We start from the raw sequence: 17,479 nt of genomic DNA on the forward strand, positions 1-17,479 counted from the left end.
TGGTTTGTCCTAATGGGCTTTCCGTATCACTTCCGCCGCAGCATTACTTCCGTGTACGTTTTGATCAGCGCTGCACTAAATTGTTATTTTTCAATTTAATACTGTGAATGCTGAATCCTCGACGCAGTACATCCTATCAATAAATTACTGGAATATAACATCATTTATTAAATCTTCGCGTCCACGTCGGTGCACGTTAAAGCGTCGCAATTTAGCTTCGCTTAGCTTAGCTTGCTAGCGGACAAGGAGACGCGTTTGTTATCAACGCAGCTGTAAGCAGGTGATTTGCTATTCGTGTGGCGATGTGTGCAATCAGTGTGAAAGAGGAGTATGAAGGGGAGTTGTGTCGATTGAAAGAGGAGAACAAGGGACAACGTCGACTGTTAGATGCTGCTTTCAAGGCACCTCGAGTTGTGCCGCACAGAGCAGGTTGGTTGCTGTCACTTTTTATTTGATTTTTCTATCAGATCAGTCTCAGTGGAAACTTGGAAGAATTTCAATGCTGTCCACATAGAATCAGGGACAGATCAAGGAATGAGATATTTCTCTACTCTGGATTGGTGTCATGTTATTTTCCAGGCATTCTGAGAATCCTGTTCTGCCAGCCTATTTAAATACATTGCCAACTCTGTGTGTTCTATACTTGTCTTGATAACATTAACATACATTAAACGGTATTTACATTTGTTATAACAAAACAGCAGATCATCTGTTGTCAAAACTATGTGATATTGATGGAGATTAAAATAATATCTAATCTTCAAATACGGAAATACTCAAATGCTTTATAAGCATTTTACAAAACATCAACAATGATGCACAAAAAAAGTCATAACTTCACTTTTCCTAACCATGTTTTTTTTTTGCTTGTTTTTTACTTTCTTGTCATGCAGACGCCACTAAAAATGTTCTTCCTGAGCAGCAGGACCCCAAGTGCCTTCACGTTAAAAGGGAAGTCGTGGATGAGGAAGAAGAGCCTGGTCATTACTGCGGCGGATCACACACAGACAGCCTCTTAGCTCCACGATCAGATCGTGACGTAACGTCACACCCTTCTGACACCGACATTGATGACGAATACTCTAAAGGTGATGTGACATGTCACACTGACAATAAACACTGGAAATGTTCGAAGTGTGGCAAAACCTTGCAATGTATTGCGGTAGTGACGTCAACCGTGACTCACTCTGCTCTGCCAACAAGACATCTTCAGTACTCGAGAAGATATGGTGCACAGACTTGAATTCACACATTATGGGGAAATAACGTCACAGATGCAAAGTGTCTGGTGATATAATAGAGAGATGAGCACGGGTCGGTGTACATTAAAAGTGAAGAACAAAAGAAAAAAAGTTTTTATGCTACTACAATATTTTATGGGTTGGAAAATTGTGCTCCATAAATCTCGTGTGGAAATGATTAATCTTTTATCTGTGTGTTTACAGGTCTCACAGATGAGTCTGGAACCACAACCAGCGCTGGCACTGGCTGTGGCACTAAAGTAAATACTTGTGTTTTTGAGTAGAGTTAAGTAAGATAGTTATCTTTTATCTGAACAATGATCTTATAGATTTTCCACAAACAGTGTAATATTTAAATATGTGACTCCTATGACCTGATTTTTTTTTTCTCTTTCCTTACCTAATTTTAAATCCAACTGGGTAATTTAGGATAACACCAATGAAGATGTGCTGCAAAAAGAGGCAGACCCCCAACCAAGCATTTGATGTGTGGATTTATGGAGAATTTTTGTCTTTGATAATTTATATTTTATTTTTGTTACAGGACAGACCCGACACAGAATATTCAATTGCAATCCCAGAAGGTAGTGGCAGTGAAGGGATGGATTCCTCTACCTCCACTAAAGATGAATCACCTGTGTGTGAAAATGTAAGGCGTTTGATTACACAATCACAAACGATTATTATTCTTCTTCTTCTTCTTATTATTATTATTATTATGGCGGCACGGTAGTCGAGTGGTTAGCACGTCCGCTTCCCAGTTCTGAGGTCTCCGGTTCGAGTCCAGGCTCGGACCTTCCTGGGTGGAGTTTGCATGTTCTCCCCGTGCCCGCGTGGGTCTTCTCCGGGTACTCCGGTCTCCTCCCACATTCCAAAGACATGCATGGCAGGTTAATTGGGCACTCTGAATCGTCCCTAGGTGTGCTTATTTTTAAATGTTTTGCTTTTCTTTGTTGTAGAACACTGACCAGCCAGTTTGTCTTTCCCGGGATATGTTAGATGAAGAAGAGCAACGTCGGGTAGAAACAATCGTTTTTTCTTTAATGAAGAGAATTTGGAAAGTGAAATGGTAATGTCTTTTGTTGATATAAAGTCAACACACCCCAGTTTAAATGAGACTAGGGGTGGGTGATATGGCCTAAAAATAATATCACGATATTTCAAAGAAATTTGCGGTGACGATATTTTTGACAATATTTGGTAATAATTATTTTACAATAGATTTGTGATTGGTGCTTAGCACTTTTATTACAGCTTTTTTCACAATTGAAATGTAAACAAAGTACAAATATAGCAACCATAATGAAATGAAATGGAAATTAATAAAACAGGCCAGGTCGTTTTTACCCTGCAAGCTCTAATTGTAACATACAGTAAACTGCTTAAAGCACTTGAAGCACATTTACTTAGCAGATATAAAGAAAGACAAACCTTCAGAAGTCAGTGGCAAATTGCATGAGTCAAAAGTCTATTATTTTTCTCCCGTGTGATTTAGCACTCGTGTTGTTTCTCCCCCCTGCGATCGTTTAGGCCGTGGTCATTTTGCCGTAACTGGCAACACAACTGCGAGCATTATTTTGCCGTGAATGTCTCTGATTGGTCAATCAGAAGAGCGAGAACATGCCATGATTGCTTGTAGACATTACGAGTGAGGATGAATAACACAAATGCGCACTTTTAGGGCACTGTGCGATGGCAACATGCGCGCCTTCTCGTCGAGAGCACATGAGCTTAGCATCACAAAGTCACGTCAACTCGGCGGCGATTTCAAATTCTTATTACCCAAAAAAATACACCGGTAATATCGTAGAAGGTATGATATGGAACACCCCTAAATGAGACCATCTTTTGTTCTGCCATTTTGTTGCCATAATGTTATCTGTAACCTATACTGTACAACTAAAATGGGCGTGTCTTCAAAGCAAAAGTAAACAACTGAGATAATTGGGTTGCACAAGTGTACACATGCTTTTATAAATGTGGACATTCAGACTGAATCAATCACTTTCAAACTCATGTTAAATGGGATTCAACCAAACACACCTTTGGAAAAGGACAAAAAGTTGAACCTGTTTTATCGGACTGTAACAAATGTTCCCACCTACGTTTGGGAGATTTCAAGTGTGTTTTTGCAAGATATAGCCAAGCTTGCATGTGATTTTTATGGAAGATCAGGCACCCGTGTTTGCACCCTACAACATAAACAAGGTCATGTAGACTCATTCACTGTGTGTGGTGAAAAATACAAAAATGTTATGTTGAAAATAAAAATAGCAGGTATGAATGAACTACTTATTTGCAATTTACAAAATGACGACTTTTCTTTGTTTCAGAACACAGAGCAGCAGAGTTCCCCTTCCCTAGACATGTTAGATGAAGAACAACAGGCAGCAGATTCATTTTCTTACACCGAAGAGGCTTTCACGTGTCAAGTGGTAATTATCTATTTTATTACATAGATAGCAATAATGGGAAAAGGCATATCATAAGCACTAAAAAAATAGTACTAAATATATATACAGTGAACATAGTCTTGTGCTGAAAGGAAGGCCTCAAATGGAATTAAATACAATGTCCAGAGACATTAAAAATTTAAATACAGTTGATGTAAAAAGCATTGCTATTCATCCTTTATTTTATTAGCAATTAGCAATTACTTGGCGGGCCACTAGGGGGAGCACCTCATAAGAGTGGTGGTGAAATGGGTGCAAGTCTTCAGGCGAAGAAGACTCATGAGATAATTATTTTTTTATACTATAATTATATATATTTATTATTATTTTATTTCTATTTTTATATATTTATATATTACATTATGTATTTATTATTTTTATTATAATATAAATTATTTATTTATTTTTATTTATTTATTTATTAGTATCATTTATTTTATGATTAGTTTTATCATAGGTTATTGTGGATTTATTACCTGAGCAATATATCGATAATTGTGGTATCGTCATATCGTGAAATAATCGTTATTGTGAGCCTTGTATCGCATATTGTATCATATCGTGATATCCCACCCCTAATGCGTATATGCAGTACAACATGGGCACTAAATGAATTTTAAGTTGCATTAAAAACGGCATTAAAAAAGCATTAAATTAGATATGCTGATACTTGCAGAAAGCCTGCCCAAATGAAGTTCCGATTTTTTGTTACAGCACAAGCCACGGACCGGAGAGAGCTTCCACAGCAGAGAGCTACCTCAATATCAGCGGGATCTCATAGTCGAAAGGTATCAGTCGGGAGAAGGTTACAAAAGAATTTCCAAGGCGTTAAATATATCATGGAGCACAGTGAAGAGCGTCATCGTCAAGTGGCGAAAAAATGGCACCACAGTCCCGTTACCAAGAACTGGACGCCCGTCCAAAATCGACGAAAAGACGCGAAGGGAATTGGTCAGGGAGGCCGTCAAGAGGCCAACGGCAACATTGAAGGAGCTGCAGGAATTTCTGGCGAGTACTGGCTGCTCAGTACACGTGACAACAATCTCCCGTCTTCTTCATATGTCTGGACTGTGGGGTCGGGTGGCGAGATAAGGTGAGAGGTCTTATCTTATAAGCTAAGCTCGTAAGTTGTCATGTTTTTGCGTCAATGGTCCGTGCAGGTGTGTTTATTTTTGTTGGTTAGGGTTGAGGGACAGTGGCTCTCCTGATTGGAGGACAATTCCCAAAGCAGAACTGTGAAGACAGCAAGAGAAAGGGAACCCCAATCTCTCTCCTTCATTTGGAAGCACTTATGAGAATTGTCAAAAAATGCTTGCACTACCAAGTAGGAGTGAACAACCATTTTGTTTGATCGTTTTCTCCTGTTTATGTTTGGAAGGAAGGTAAACAATGTATTTTGGTTGTGTTACTTGCTAAGTTTCATTTATTGACTTTACAAGTGAGAAATGTTTCGTTGAAGTCTTTTTGTAAAATAATATATCCAAGGTAAAACAAATAATGTTGTGAATAAATCATTTTTGTTACACCAAGTTGAGTGTCTCACTGGTTTCTTATGGATCCTCTTTTGTTTTGTTTTGTCCTCTAGACAATGAGAATTATGGTCAGGTGAAACCCAAGATTCAAATTTTTGGTTATAATTCCAAAAAGTGTATTTAGTGCAAACAACACTGCTGAATACCAAGTACGAAGATGGCAGTATTGTGCTTTGGGGGCTGTTTTGCTTTAACTGGACTTGTGGCCTTTAGACAAGATGGAGGGAATTATGAACAGTTCCAATTGCAGTTAGCACAAAACCTTCAGCATCATAATGACCCTACCATACCAGGGTTATTATAGTTTTGGAATTTTTCATTTTAGTTTATTTTTTAGTTTATTTTTTTTAATTATTTTTAATTTAGTTAGTTTTAGTTCGTTTTAGGATGGTTTGTTAGTTTTTCTTAGTTTTAATTACTTAATAAATGCTTAGTTTTAATTTCAGTATTAGTTTTAGTTTTTTTCTTGTTTTTTTTCCCATGTGTATTGTGCGCAATACTCAAAAAACACCATGGGAGCGATGTCACCTGAAGGTGCTTTTTTACTGGCTATTGCTAGATGACATCGCTTCTGTCTGATACATTTTCAATCGTCCTTATTCTGGTTAATATCAAAATAAATCTACTTAAAATCACATTTAAAATAATCCCCAATAGCTCATGCATTAAATTAGTTACCAAAGACGAAAACGAAGGACATTTTTGCTACAATTATAGTTAGTTTTAGTTTTGTAAACATGTAGTTTGTTAGTTTTCATTTTTTTAAAAGCATTTTGGTTTTTATTTTATTTCGTTAACATTTTTTGAGTTTTAATTTTAGTTTTTTTTTGTTAGTTTTAGTTAACTAAAATAACCTTAGACCCTATGCAAACACCCTCAACAACAGAAGACCAACGATTTGGAATAAATAGCCCAGCCAGATTCCACACCGGCCAAACGAACACCTGTGTCACATTTGGTGTTTTGAGAAAATTCAGAAACATATCACAACAGTTGGCCTTATCTTCTGGAAAATGACAAATACGTACAAAAAAAAGATAAGCAACACACAATGAAACAGCAACAGATTATATGCCTCGCAGGTTGTGCTGTGCTACAAATTTGAAAAGGGACCTCTGGAGACACTATAAAAAACACTGCGAACTTCAATTTGAAAAAGGGCTCCAAACGCCATCATTTCTTACGGACACAACAGTTTCCAACGGACTTCAAAATATGACATGACAAATGGCTCCGTCAGTCATCATCTGAAATATGACGCCCTCATCATTTCACCGCGAAAGAGAGAGAGAACAGCGGACTGACTGCCGGAACAAGATGGAGGCTTGTTTGCAAAAGTACAACAGCCAAAACCATCGTCAAAACATCAGAAGTCCACACATTAAGATGGAATTACAAGAAACACAAACAAACACACACGCACGGGGACCCAAGGAGAGGGAATAAAACGAGTGCTCACCCAAGGCTTGATGAAACTCACCCGACACCGGGGTCATGGGGGTGGGTGGCAGACTGTTGATGTTGAGCGCCCCCATCTGGTGGATCTGCGTGGCGGGGAAGGCGGCCACGCTCGGCGTCAGGTAACCGCCATGGCTGGCCGCCATGATGGCCGCCTGCTGCTGCATGAGCTAAAGAAGAGGGACACGGAGGGCCGGGGTATTGCGGGGGAGGGGGAGGTTGCCCAGGTGAGAGGAGGACAGATGGTAATGGGCAAAATATAGTACGCGGGGAAGAGCGGGAAGGGAGGGGAGGGACGTGCGTGTTGAGATTGATGGATGGAGAGTGGAGGGGAAATAGAAAGTGGAGCAGAGTAGAAGAAAGGGAAGCGGGAAGAAAAGAGAAGCCTGTCAGCCTATGTTTAGTGCATCTGTCTGGGCTGGCAGCAGGAAGCCTGTCACCAGCTGCTCTCGCTCTCATACAAATCAAGACGTTGACATGTGCACATTATCTGTGCGCTCAGGGAACAGGCAAAGTTTGCACAGGAGTTGCAATGTGCTCTCCTTGGAAACTTCAGCACAACAAACACTTATCCGGCCAAAGCCGGCCTATTCAGTTCGAAGATTATTTGGAAGATTATTTATTTTTTGGTGTCATGGCGTAATCATGGGACCTAGGGGCTAGTTGTATCACTTTTTATCATTTAATATATTTCTTGGAATCAATACATCATATATATATATATAAAAAAAAACATATGTCTTGGGTATATTTTTTGTTTTCATGTCATTTTCATACTTTGTGTCAGTGCAGAGTTATAAGCCATCAAATAGAGGGAGTGAACATGTGACATGTTGCCCCACCAATGGGTAAGTTGTCACATTGGATTTTGCAACTACTAAAACAAGGACAAAATTATCCTTGTTCTCCTGTTTTTTTTTTTGTGTTTGTTTGTTTGTTTGCTTGCTTTTCCAGTCAGAGAAATTATTTGTCATTGAAAATTTACCATAGTCGTTGAGCAAACTTTAACCTACACCTTGTACGCGACATTTGATTACCCGGAAGTTGATCTACAAGTACATAAACACAAATGAAAGTTTTTTCCAAGATCTCGCTAAAATGCTAAAATCTCAGAATCCGACCAGAGTATGTGATTCATTTTCAGTGCATCATCATATCTCATTTTAAATTTACCATCACAAAAATCTGTAATTTTCAGAATGCTTCACAAGTATATGACTTCGTGATGTAACTTCTAATCATGACAATATTGATAGTTCTAATACTGTACATAGAAATAGTAAATAAAACATAATAGTAGTGCTTGTAAAGCCTGTTGGGGGGGTGGGGGGCAGGTTATTACCATCTAGGGCAGCAGAGCATGCAAGCATATGAATAAACACTGTGGGCTACATTTTGATGGAAGCTGCGTTCGTCTCATGCTAAACAGAAATGCAGAGTGAATGAAGGCCTATTGATTTTCATCTCCGGGCGGGCGCGGGGACGTTGTCCGGCGGGTGGAAATTGACTGCAGTTTTTTTGGTGACACATCCACTAAATTACTAACATGCTCTGGATTGTGAGTTGCTAGTTATGCCTGCTTAAAAAAATACACGTTTATCGATCGGCGCCTGGATTCAGGGACGTCTCAAGAGAATCGAGACGCTCTGCACTCGGCTCGTGGAAAAAGGGAAAAATGTTTCAGTGCAGAAAATAAGATTGTTGTCTCTCTGTAGAGGAGATTTTTGTACATTTCAGGCAACACTTAGCAGGAATTAGAATGAAGGCAGAGTTAAAAACTACTGTTTGTATCGTCAGAACTTAACACCACAGGCTTGTAATATTAATAGGATTAGCATTAGTATTAATATAATTTTTACCCAAAGTCAATCATTCAATGATTATTATGTGTGTATTATGTAAGTATTAATGTATGCCTGTTTGCTGAGGACCACCCCCTCCCCTCCCCCCACTGGGCTTTCCTTGCAGGAGCGCAGTCTGGGGTTGTTTTCAAAAAGTGCTTTATCATGGGAAAATACCATTTTATTCTCAAAAGATGGCGACATTTTCATCCCCAATCGTGACTTCGTTTACACATTACACTTTTTCTCAAAAACAGGAATTTAACTCATTCAAACCCCAAAACGTGGAAATACGTTTTTCAATCCTTTGTCCTTCACTCCCAAAACGTATTTATCCTTTTTTTTTTGTGTTTTTTTTTTTTTTTTTTTTAATGCAAGAGCATACCGAAGGCTTTGATGCAGCTTCTGACATGAAGAGGTGGCTTAAAGAAACGGAAGTTGTTACAAAAACCGACCAGCAGGTGGCTGTAGAGTATAAGAGATCAGCCAGAGCCATGTTGAAACAAGCTCTTTTTGCCAATGTTTTCACCAGGAATGTGAATATTGTATTGATGAAACTTAGCAGAATTTTAATGCGAATTGCCGCAAAACGGAAACAGATAGAAATATATGTTTTTATAGCAATAGAACACAATATTCTGTGGGATTTTCAAAATCAGTCAAAATCCAGTAAAACAGCCGTGAGATAACGGGGTTACTTCAATGGAAATGTCTGGGAGTTAATGAGTTAAAAAAAAAAAAAAAAAAAAAAAATTCCTATGGCATTTAGAGGTGAACATCGTAGTCAAGTATGAGTGGGTCCTTGTAAAACTGTCTCATCTGAAAAGGGGTCTCTCAACCCAAAAAGTTAGTGTTGCATCTTGTTTCATGCCTGCCATTCCATGACCATTATCCAGCAATGATTCATGTAAACTAGCGCAGAGAGAAGAGGAGGAACAGAATGACCGCTCACCATGGCTGCTAGTGGTGGTGAGGTGTGGGTTAAAAAAATAAAAGTGGGGAAAAAAGCCAATTATTTTCTCTCAGTATGCTGTCAAGTAACGTGAAAGCGTCTGTCCCGCTGCAGAATCCCCGACGCCGGCGTCCTATCCATTAGCCGCGTGCCTGCTATCTATTAATGTCTTTTCTCATTTGCATAATTTTATCAAGGTGGCAAATGGGGATCATCTGTTTCTTTCTCAATAAGATGAATTGAGCCTTTAAAAGGGGGTTACGCTGCAAAAAAAAGGCAGTGAAGGAAGAAAAAAAAACAGGAAAAAAGAGATGGCTCAGAAACAAAGACGTGCACAATGTGATTGTCCCCACCAGACCTATTTAAGGATGACTTGGACTCCATTATGATGTTCAAATAAGCATTAAATACTGTCAAGCTCACGTAGTCCATAAAGCTTGCATACAATGCAATCTTTTTGTAGGTGTTTTCAGCATATCAGCCAAAACATTTCAAGTCAATCAAAAATGAAATGACATTGAAAATCCGCGGCTGTCAGGTCCACTGTACTGTACATAATTATCAAACTTAGCATCACAAAGATGGACAGTTCAAGAAATAACAGTTGATTTAAAGTGTAAATGCTCCTCAGATTAGGAAGAAGGCGGACATGGAAGCCCACAGACGTCACCACAAACCTCCGGGTAGCTCATGATGTGATCAAACCGCACATGATTGGCACTTGAAGTGTACAACAGGAGTGGGCACTTGACCAACAAGCTAATGCAGCTAACAAGCACGCAGTCATCACGTCTCTTGACTGAATTGTGCATTTGTGGCCAATTTGTGTAACTTTAGTTCGTTGTTGAATGGCCGCTAAATGACGTAATTGTTTGGACTAATTTCAAATTTCATTTGTTTCATTTGTTATTTAGTTTACTTTACCTCGTTAGCATGGGGTGCTAAGGGCTAACTACGCATCAAACACCACTGTCTGAGGAACTATTTGTGTGGGAGGAGCTAAATAACAGATTAAGTAAACAAACAAACGTTTTTTTTTTGTGTCATACTATTAACTATCACTGAAATAGATAAACAAATATTGTGTAAATTATTTGTAGGAAATAAATATTTTTCTGACACGTCACACAATCACATTACATCAACAAGTCAACGCTATTTTCTCTGATGTAGATAAAAAGAAGCGAACAAAAGCCAAACGTGGGGGAACAAAAGAAAAGCGAAGAAAGTTGTCCGGCTTCCAGCGGCATTCATTTACTGTCAGGCATCTGTTTTTTTTATTTATTTATTTATTTTTAATTGCAACCTGATGGCAGCACTCCTCCCGCAGTGCCAGCAGGCAATCACCTCTTTATCACATGGCAATTATCTCGCTACAGCGCCGCTCCGTGACTCGCAGCGCTGTCACACGTGAACCCGGCACGCTGCGACCCGGCCGGCAGCGCACGGAGGGAGTAGACAAAGGGAGGCAAAATGGCTGACAAAGGGTGGGGAAATAAGAGGGGGGAGGTTGGGGTCAATGAGGTGAACTCAAAGAGTGGATGGAAAGTAAAGGTTCCAATTTGTTAGCGCCTTGCTAGCAAGCTACCCTATCTTTGTGAAGTACCTGGAATACTGCAAAATAATTAAAAAAAAAAAAAAAAAAGTTTTTATTTTTAAGCTATGATGTGTCCACTACAGAGGACATTTTTTAAAACTTAAATGCTAGGCTCAAATACAGTTAAAATAATTCAAACAATACTTTAATGTGTTCCGAATAGTCTTATAGAAAACATGCTAACAACATTTAAAGCCTAAATTTGTTCAATAAAAATTGTTGTACACTTACTTTTCTTCTTCCCTAAAAAGTCCTTGCACTGAGGGAAGCCATTTTCTTTTATGATGCAATCAAAGGTAGCAAAGCCCCACCCCAACACATTTGGTATCATTGGAAAGCTCTGAATGTCCTCTATAGAGCACAAAAAGGACTTAATTCAATCACATGCACTGGGTGGGAGATATTCACTTTTAAAAAGGTCCACTACAGAGGACAAATTTGAACTGCTGGTAGTCAGGAGATTACGTTACTCGTAAGGATGGTCGAGTACTGAAAAAACAAACAAAAAAAACAACATTTTTTTTGGGGGGGGGGGGGGGGTCTATGTTGCATCAGTACAAGGTATTGTGACTACTCAAGAGTTGAGCACTCATACTAGTGAAAAAAAAGAGGTATCACATCCCAAGTTACTAAGTAAGGAAAAATTGTGCACTACAGCAATCTTTAACACCTAACACTTCATTAGTATAGTAGCCTACTACTAGAATGCATATATCAACTAATGCAAAGTTTTGCCTCAATAGTAAATGTGTACTTGTCCTAGTAGCAGGCCACAGTTGTCCTACTAGTGTGTAGAAATGGCATACAAAAGTGACAGGAGTGGACAAGGGAGAAACATTTGTTCTACTAGTGTGCTGGATTGTCTTAACACATTCACTGCCAGCCCAGCAAAAATGCATTGCATCATTTGACGTCTTTTTCCGTCAAAGGCAGTGAATGAGTTAATAGTGAGGATTAAGAGCGTACTAGTACACAAACCTTCAGCTGGGTATCAAGAATATGGCCTAAATGGTCCAACGGCTAGGTGTGCTTAGAGACCGCTAAAACCAGGTCACACACACACGCTTGCGGGTGTGCATCTGTGTGGCTGCATCGTCATTGCTGGAGCGTGTTTAAAAAAATAAATAAAATAAAAATAAAAAAAGGCTTCCAACAGGGGGAGATGTTTCCTAATGCCAGTTTACAGTCTCCGCCCTCCCCCACGTCCGCCCACACGCTGTCACTATTAGCAGCCGGTTAAAGCGTCTCCTCTTCTCTCATTTATCTCGCTCAGGCTCTGGCTCAAACGCGCTTGTGCCTTTGAATCGCAAACACGCGCACACACATATGTACTCTGGAGAAAAAAGAAAAAGAAAAAAAAAAGGCAAGTCATGCCGCAACACAAATCTGGCGGATATGATGTGCGGAAAATGCAAAAATGTGAGGAAGGCTGATAATGTTGCGCTTACGATTACTTAAATACAGACAAAGCAAACAAAATGTGTTCTTATGATGACTACAAATGGACAAACACTCTTCCATCCAATTTTTTTTTTTTTTTTGCGTGGGTGACTTGGAGTCTAAATTACAGTAGAGAGAGCCCACATAATAATAATAATAATAATAATAATAATAATAATAATAAAATAGCTTGTCCAATCCAACACACTTTAACACACTTATGGGGTATAATGCCACGGAAGAGGCGGGACTGTTTTTGCACATCAGCTTTGGTTCCGGTTCGGTTTGCGACGTATGGGCTGCGTCAAAAATACTTGTGCTTCCGACTTTGTGCTCCTCGGTTGCGCGTTCGCAACCCGGACCGGAACCAAACTCGTGTGCAAAATCACGGAAGTCGGAAGTCCCGCCTCTTCCGTGGCATATACCCCCATTAAAACACACTTTAGGAGTATTCTTTAAAGCCTGACCCCCCCCAATTCTTTATTTTATTATCTTTCAAGTGTAAATATTACTCTAAAACCGAATCTATGTGGTCCCACCATGGAGTCACATTTACTCTACAGAATTTACTGTGTAATGTGTTTTTGGACCAGATTTATTAAAGGTGATGTCAAATAAAAATATTCCTCAAAAAGGCTTTTTCCCTCCTAAAACAAAAAAAAACATTTGTTTGGATCCCAGCATTCGATTTTCAAACATTTTGGTGCGTTGTACTCATGTCATTTTTGGGAAATCGTGTCACTTTGTTCGTAATTACAGTGTGAATGAAAGTTGAAAGTGTGACAGCATTGCGTACTGCATTTGTCATGTTTCGGTTTTGGGGGGTTGGATTTTGCTTTAGCTTGGGGTGTGTATGTTGTCTGTTGTCCGGTTTTGTCTCCCCTAGTCTCGTCATAGTTAACCTCGTCCACCTGTGTGTGTCTCCCCTCCCCGATTGTGTTGCTAAATAGTGCCCTCTGCCTGCTGTGCTTCCCATGTGTGTCTTGTTAGTGTCTCGTTAGTGTTGTATTTAGTCAGTGGGGTTTGTTTACGCGTCGTGGTAGCATTGTCTTGTCTTGTTTTGTCCAGTTGAGGTGTGCTAAGCAGAATTTATAGCGTCTACGTCTGGTCAAGTTTCTCTATGTCTGGTCAAGTTTCTTTACGTCTGGTCAAGTTTCTCTACGTCTGGTCAAGTGTTCTCTCAAGTCTCCACGTCTACTCAAGTTTTCCACGTCTGCTCAAGTGTCTCCCTCACGTCCACGTTTGTCATGTCAAGTCTGTCCACGTCATGCCCACGTTCTGCCAAGTCTGTCAACGTCCTGCCCAGTCTGCTCACATTCTGTCCCGTCATGTCCATCAACATCTTTGCTGTAAATAAAGTTCCCCACGTTTTTCTTCCTATCTGTCTCCCTGCCTTGTTTCTCCGCCATTGGGTCCATCCACCACATCCCTACATCCATCTGCTCTGTATATCTTCATGGTTTTCTTGCAAGGAATAAACAAGAACGACAACTCTTGGCATTTCTTCTTGTTTATTACAGTAATCTAGCAAATCCTGTCACAACATGGTGGAACTATTACAGCACAATCTAAACGTCGTGTGGAAAACACGGTGGATCTTGCTCACCGTCTTTCCCGCTGCTGTTTTATGAAATCACCTTTCCTGGCAAATGGAATGTTTCCTGTCATAGATTGCCGGCGTCGGCGTCCATCACAACATTTCTCATTTTGGTCAGTGTTGCACAGCCCTCGTCTTCAACCGCCCTATCCCGCGTCGCCTTCTCCTGGTTTGACTAAAATCCAATTTACTGGCTGTCAACTCAACTCTATAATCCCATCCGCAGCTGTAGTGGAGAGGTAGCGCTTTACTGTACTCTCCGGTTACAGCTATATACACCAGCTCTCCCCACCGCCGCGCTCCATACGTGGCCGCCGCCGCCTCCTCGTTTTGGCCGAAATGCACGGCGAGCGGGATGAACGCGTAGTGTGCCTTTGGAGATAAAAGGAAGGCCTTTCACTGTCAGAGAGTTCTCGTCTTCGGGGAGTTAAGTACGCTTTATCGCGCCCGTAAAGACACATCCGTCGTATCACCTCGGCACTTCCCACCCAGCGGTGACGGGGGAATTGCCGGGCGTGCGTGCGGCCGCCGCCGAAGGCTAATCGTCGCGACATGGTGGAAGCTGGACTCCTACGCTAACTATAGCAAACTCTTGCTTTGCTGCCTCCGACATTAAGAAGTGAGCGGCTGTTTGCAGAAAGAGTCTCAAAGGGGACATTGAAAGTTTTATTTACTTTTGAAGGGCTTGTATGCAAAAACAGGGGGCGGGTCTTGTTATAAATAGTTCAAAAGTGCAAGTAATCGATTGATGATTTGCAGAGTAATCGATTGGCAATGATTCTTGAAGTGAGGTACTCCCTTCGTGAGGGCTCCCTCTAGTGGTACGCGAAAGAAAATTACAATTCAGTTGCGCTTTGCTTTCATTTTCAACTCATTTACATGTAATCTTTATAAAAGGTTTGTTTTAAACATTTATTTAACTATTTTAAATTTTATTTTACTTGAACCATTGTTTAATTACTGTTGTTTTATTTTTCAATATTTAACTGATGTGTTAACGTGAAAAAATAATGTTAATGCATAATTTTACTGTTGCTCAACTTTTTTATTTATTTATTTTTTTAAATACGGCACAGTACATTTGTCAAATACAATCCAGTTACATTTAACTTTGAAGTACGTTATATTTACATTTGCTCTGTTATATCTATTTTCAAATGTTAATTTGCACTAGGTACAGTTTTTCTGTAAATTATATGCAATATATTTGTAATAAAATCATGATTAATTTTTTTTTAAAATTTATTTTAGACCCCTCCCAATTTTACTATATTTAAGTGCAGTGATCAAACTGTGCATAAACTTACAATTAATTATAGGTTATTATATAATTAAAAAAAATAACAATAGTGCTACTGTATTTTATTGTTGGTGATGATTTTGGTATTTGGAGAACCTTGTATGGGAAGTTTAATTTTGAAAAAAAAAAAAAAGCTTATTATTATTTTTAATTCAGGAGAACTAAATGGAATTATTTCCAGTGAAATTACAATCAATTCTGATTCTAATTTTAATGTACTGTTTAATAGAGGAAATACATTTTTGTGTGTGTGTTTTTTTTTTTTTTTTTGCAAGTTAAACTTATATACTGTGAATTAAGTCCATTTGTGGATCTAAATTTGTGGATGTGTAGGAAATGGGCCAAAAAAGAATCCATTACATGTTTATGCAGATCTGGACTAATGTGTCGATCCATTTCCTTTAAATTTCAATGAATAATTCATGTGTTTTAATGACCAACATTTTGACACATATAAGATCGGGCTTTACTAATTGATACTGGTCCAAATTAGGATCGTTGGCCTATTTTGCACACATCTGCAGTCAAATGAATCAAAACTCAACTTTCAAGCATCAACCTGCTTCCCTGCCACAGTAAATAAAAGTCATGGGCCAAACTGAGCACTTGCCTTCACCCGTTTGCATGTTGTCACATTTCTTAGGCAAAAAAAAAAAAATTGCATTTCATGAATGGCAATGAAGGTGAGATTTTTTTTACCGGAGAAAAGACATGGCCTGACAATTACTCCGGGATGGTCCATTTGCACTTTTGCACCAGGCTCCCGTGGTGCTGGTAGGAAATGAAACGAGGGCAATGGATAGCCCCCTTAAGACCTCATATATCGTTTACATTTCCTTTATGGCCAAATAAGTTGTGCGCTCGCGTCTCTATAAATAAAAGCGCATACGTTGATGGTCTTTTTATAAAGTGTGGCACAGATGAGGCCGGGCCGGGATTGCTGTCGTGACGTTAGATGGAGAGCAGCAATTACAGTAAGTAACGCAGTAATGAAAGGCACTACTCATACGGGAACGGTAATATGATATCCATTACAATGTCAGAAAAACACATTTTAATGCATTTTAACCTTGCTGAGTCATGTCCATCATTTGTATATATAAAAGGCGCCATTGTAAAATCATTGTGCCTTTCTGCTGTCTGTCTGTTGTGTCACTGAATGGATTTTCAGTCACTGGAGATGCACCATTGAATGACAGAAATTATTACAGAACTTCTTATTGATTTGGCTAAAAATGAAGATCGAAAGTGATTTTTTTGTTTTAAATTTTAATCAACAGATTTTTATACATTGTTTAAAAATGTATAATGTATAAAAACAATGTTTTGTTAAAAATGTACGTAAGTCAAAACTCACATCTCAAATCATCTTTCCACACTGAAATGAATGGAAATTTTAGTTTTAGTCTCCCTCCCCAAAATCAACACAGTTTTGTGATATATTGTCAATAAGGAAAAAAAACAACAATATTTAATATTTTACTTTATAGAAACATAGAGCTGTAATAACAAATAAATAAATAAATAAATAAATAAATAAATAAATAAATAAATAAATAAATAGGCCATTAAGGATTAAACATTTTGTGCATCATGATTAAGTCACTGTCGGCTTGTCCATCTGGGGGCAGTATAATACAGTCATATAGACATAAACAAAGAAGAGTTTCACAGCTACTGTAAAGTGACATAGGTTGCAGGATATTCTTTTCTTTTTTTTTTTTTCCCAGAGGATAAGCAATATTTTCTTGTGACTACTGTTACATTGTCCATTTATGTGTGTTGGTGCATCGTTTACGTTCAATCAATCAATCAATCAATCAATCAATCAATCAATCAATCCATAAATAGGCCATTATACTACTACTATACCACAATACTACAGTGGGTGAGGGGAGGGAACAAAGTCAGTGAGATCCCGAGCGTCATGAATTGTGCAATAGAAGAAGAAGAGGACAGCGGTTATAAAGTGTTTGTTGGAAAAAGTATAATGGCAGAAACTCCGTCAAGAAATTGCCATTGGGTCGTTTAAGTTTTTTTTTTTTTTTTTTTTTTTTTTACCTTTCTG

The 17,479-nt window shown here is 38.9% G+C and overlaps 2 protein-coding genes across 2 annotated transcripts in view; one reads left to right on the forward strand and one right to left on the reverse strand.

The window, feature by feature from the left end:
- The window catches only part of celf5a (cugbp, Elav-like family member 5a), a 276,124-nt gene that overhangs the window by 26,174 nt on the left and 232,471 nt on the right, over nucleotides 1-17,479 (reverse strand). Inside the window, exon 7 of the mRNA XM_077533281.1 lies at nucleotides 6,686-6,854. Within this exon, the coding sequence (XP_077389407.1) occupies nucleotides 6,686-6,854 (169 nt within the window). The remainder of the gene's footprint in view (nucleotides 1-6,685; nucleotides 6,855-17,479) is intronic.
- Nucleotides 11-5,202, forward strand: LOC144026561 (uncharacterized). The gene is made up of 7 exons (XM_077533282.1): nucleotides 11-429; nucleotides 894-1,088; nucleotides 1,446-1,501; nucleotides 1,786-1,890; nucleotides 3,575-3,676; nucleotides 4,409-4,787; nucleotides 4,878-5,202. The coding sequence occupies exons 1-6, from the start codon at nucleotides 303-305 to the stop codon at nucleotides 4,784-4,786; spliced, it is 963 nt and encodes a 320-aa protein (XP_077389408.1). The 5' UTR covers nucleotides 11-302; the 3' UTR covers nucleotide 4,787; nucleotides 4,878-5,202.

This window comes from Festucalex cinctus, chromosome 10 (genome assembly GCF_051991245.1).
Source record: "Festucalex cinctus isolate MCC-2025b chromosome 10, RoL_Fcin_1.0, whole genome shotgun sequence".
NCBI lineage: Eukaryota > Metazoa > Chordata > Actinopteri > Syngnathiformes > Syngnathidae > Festucalex > Festucalex cinctus.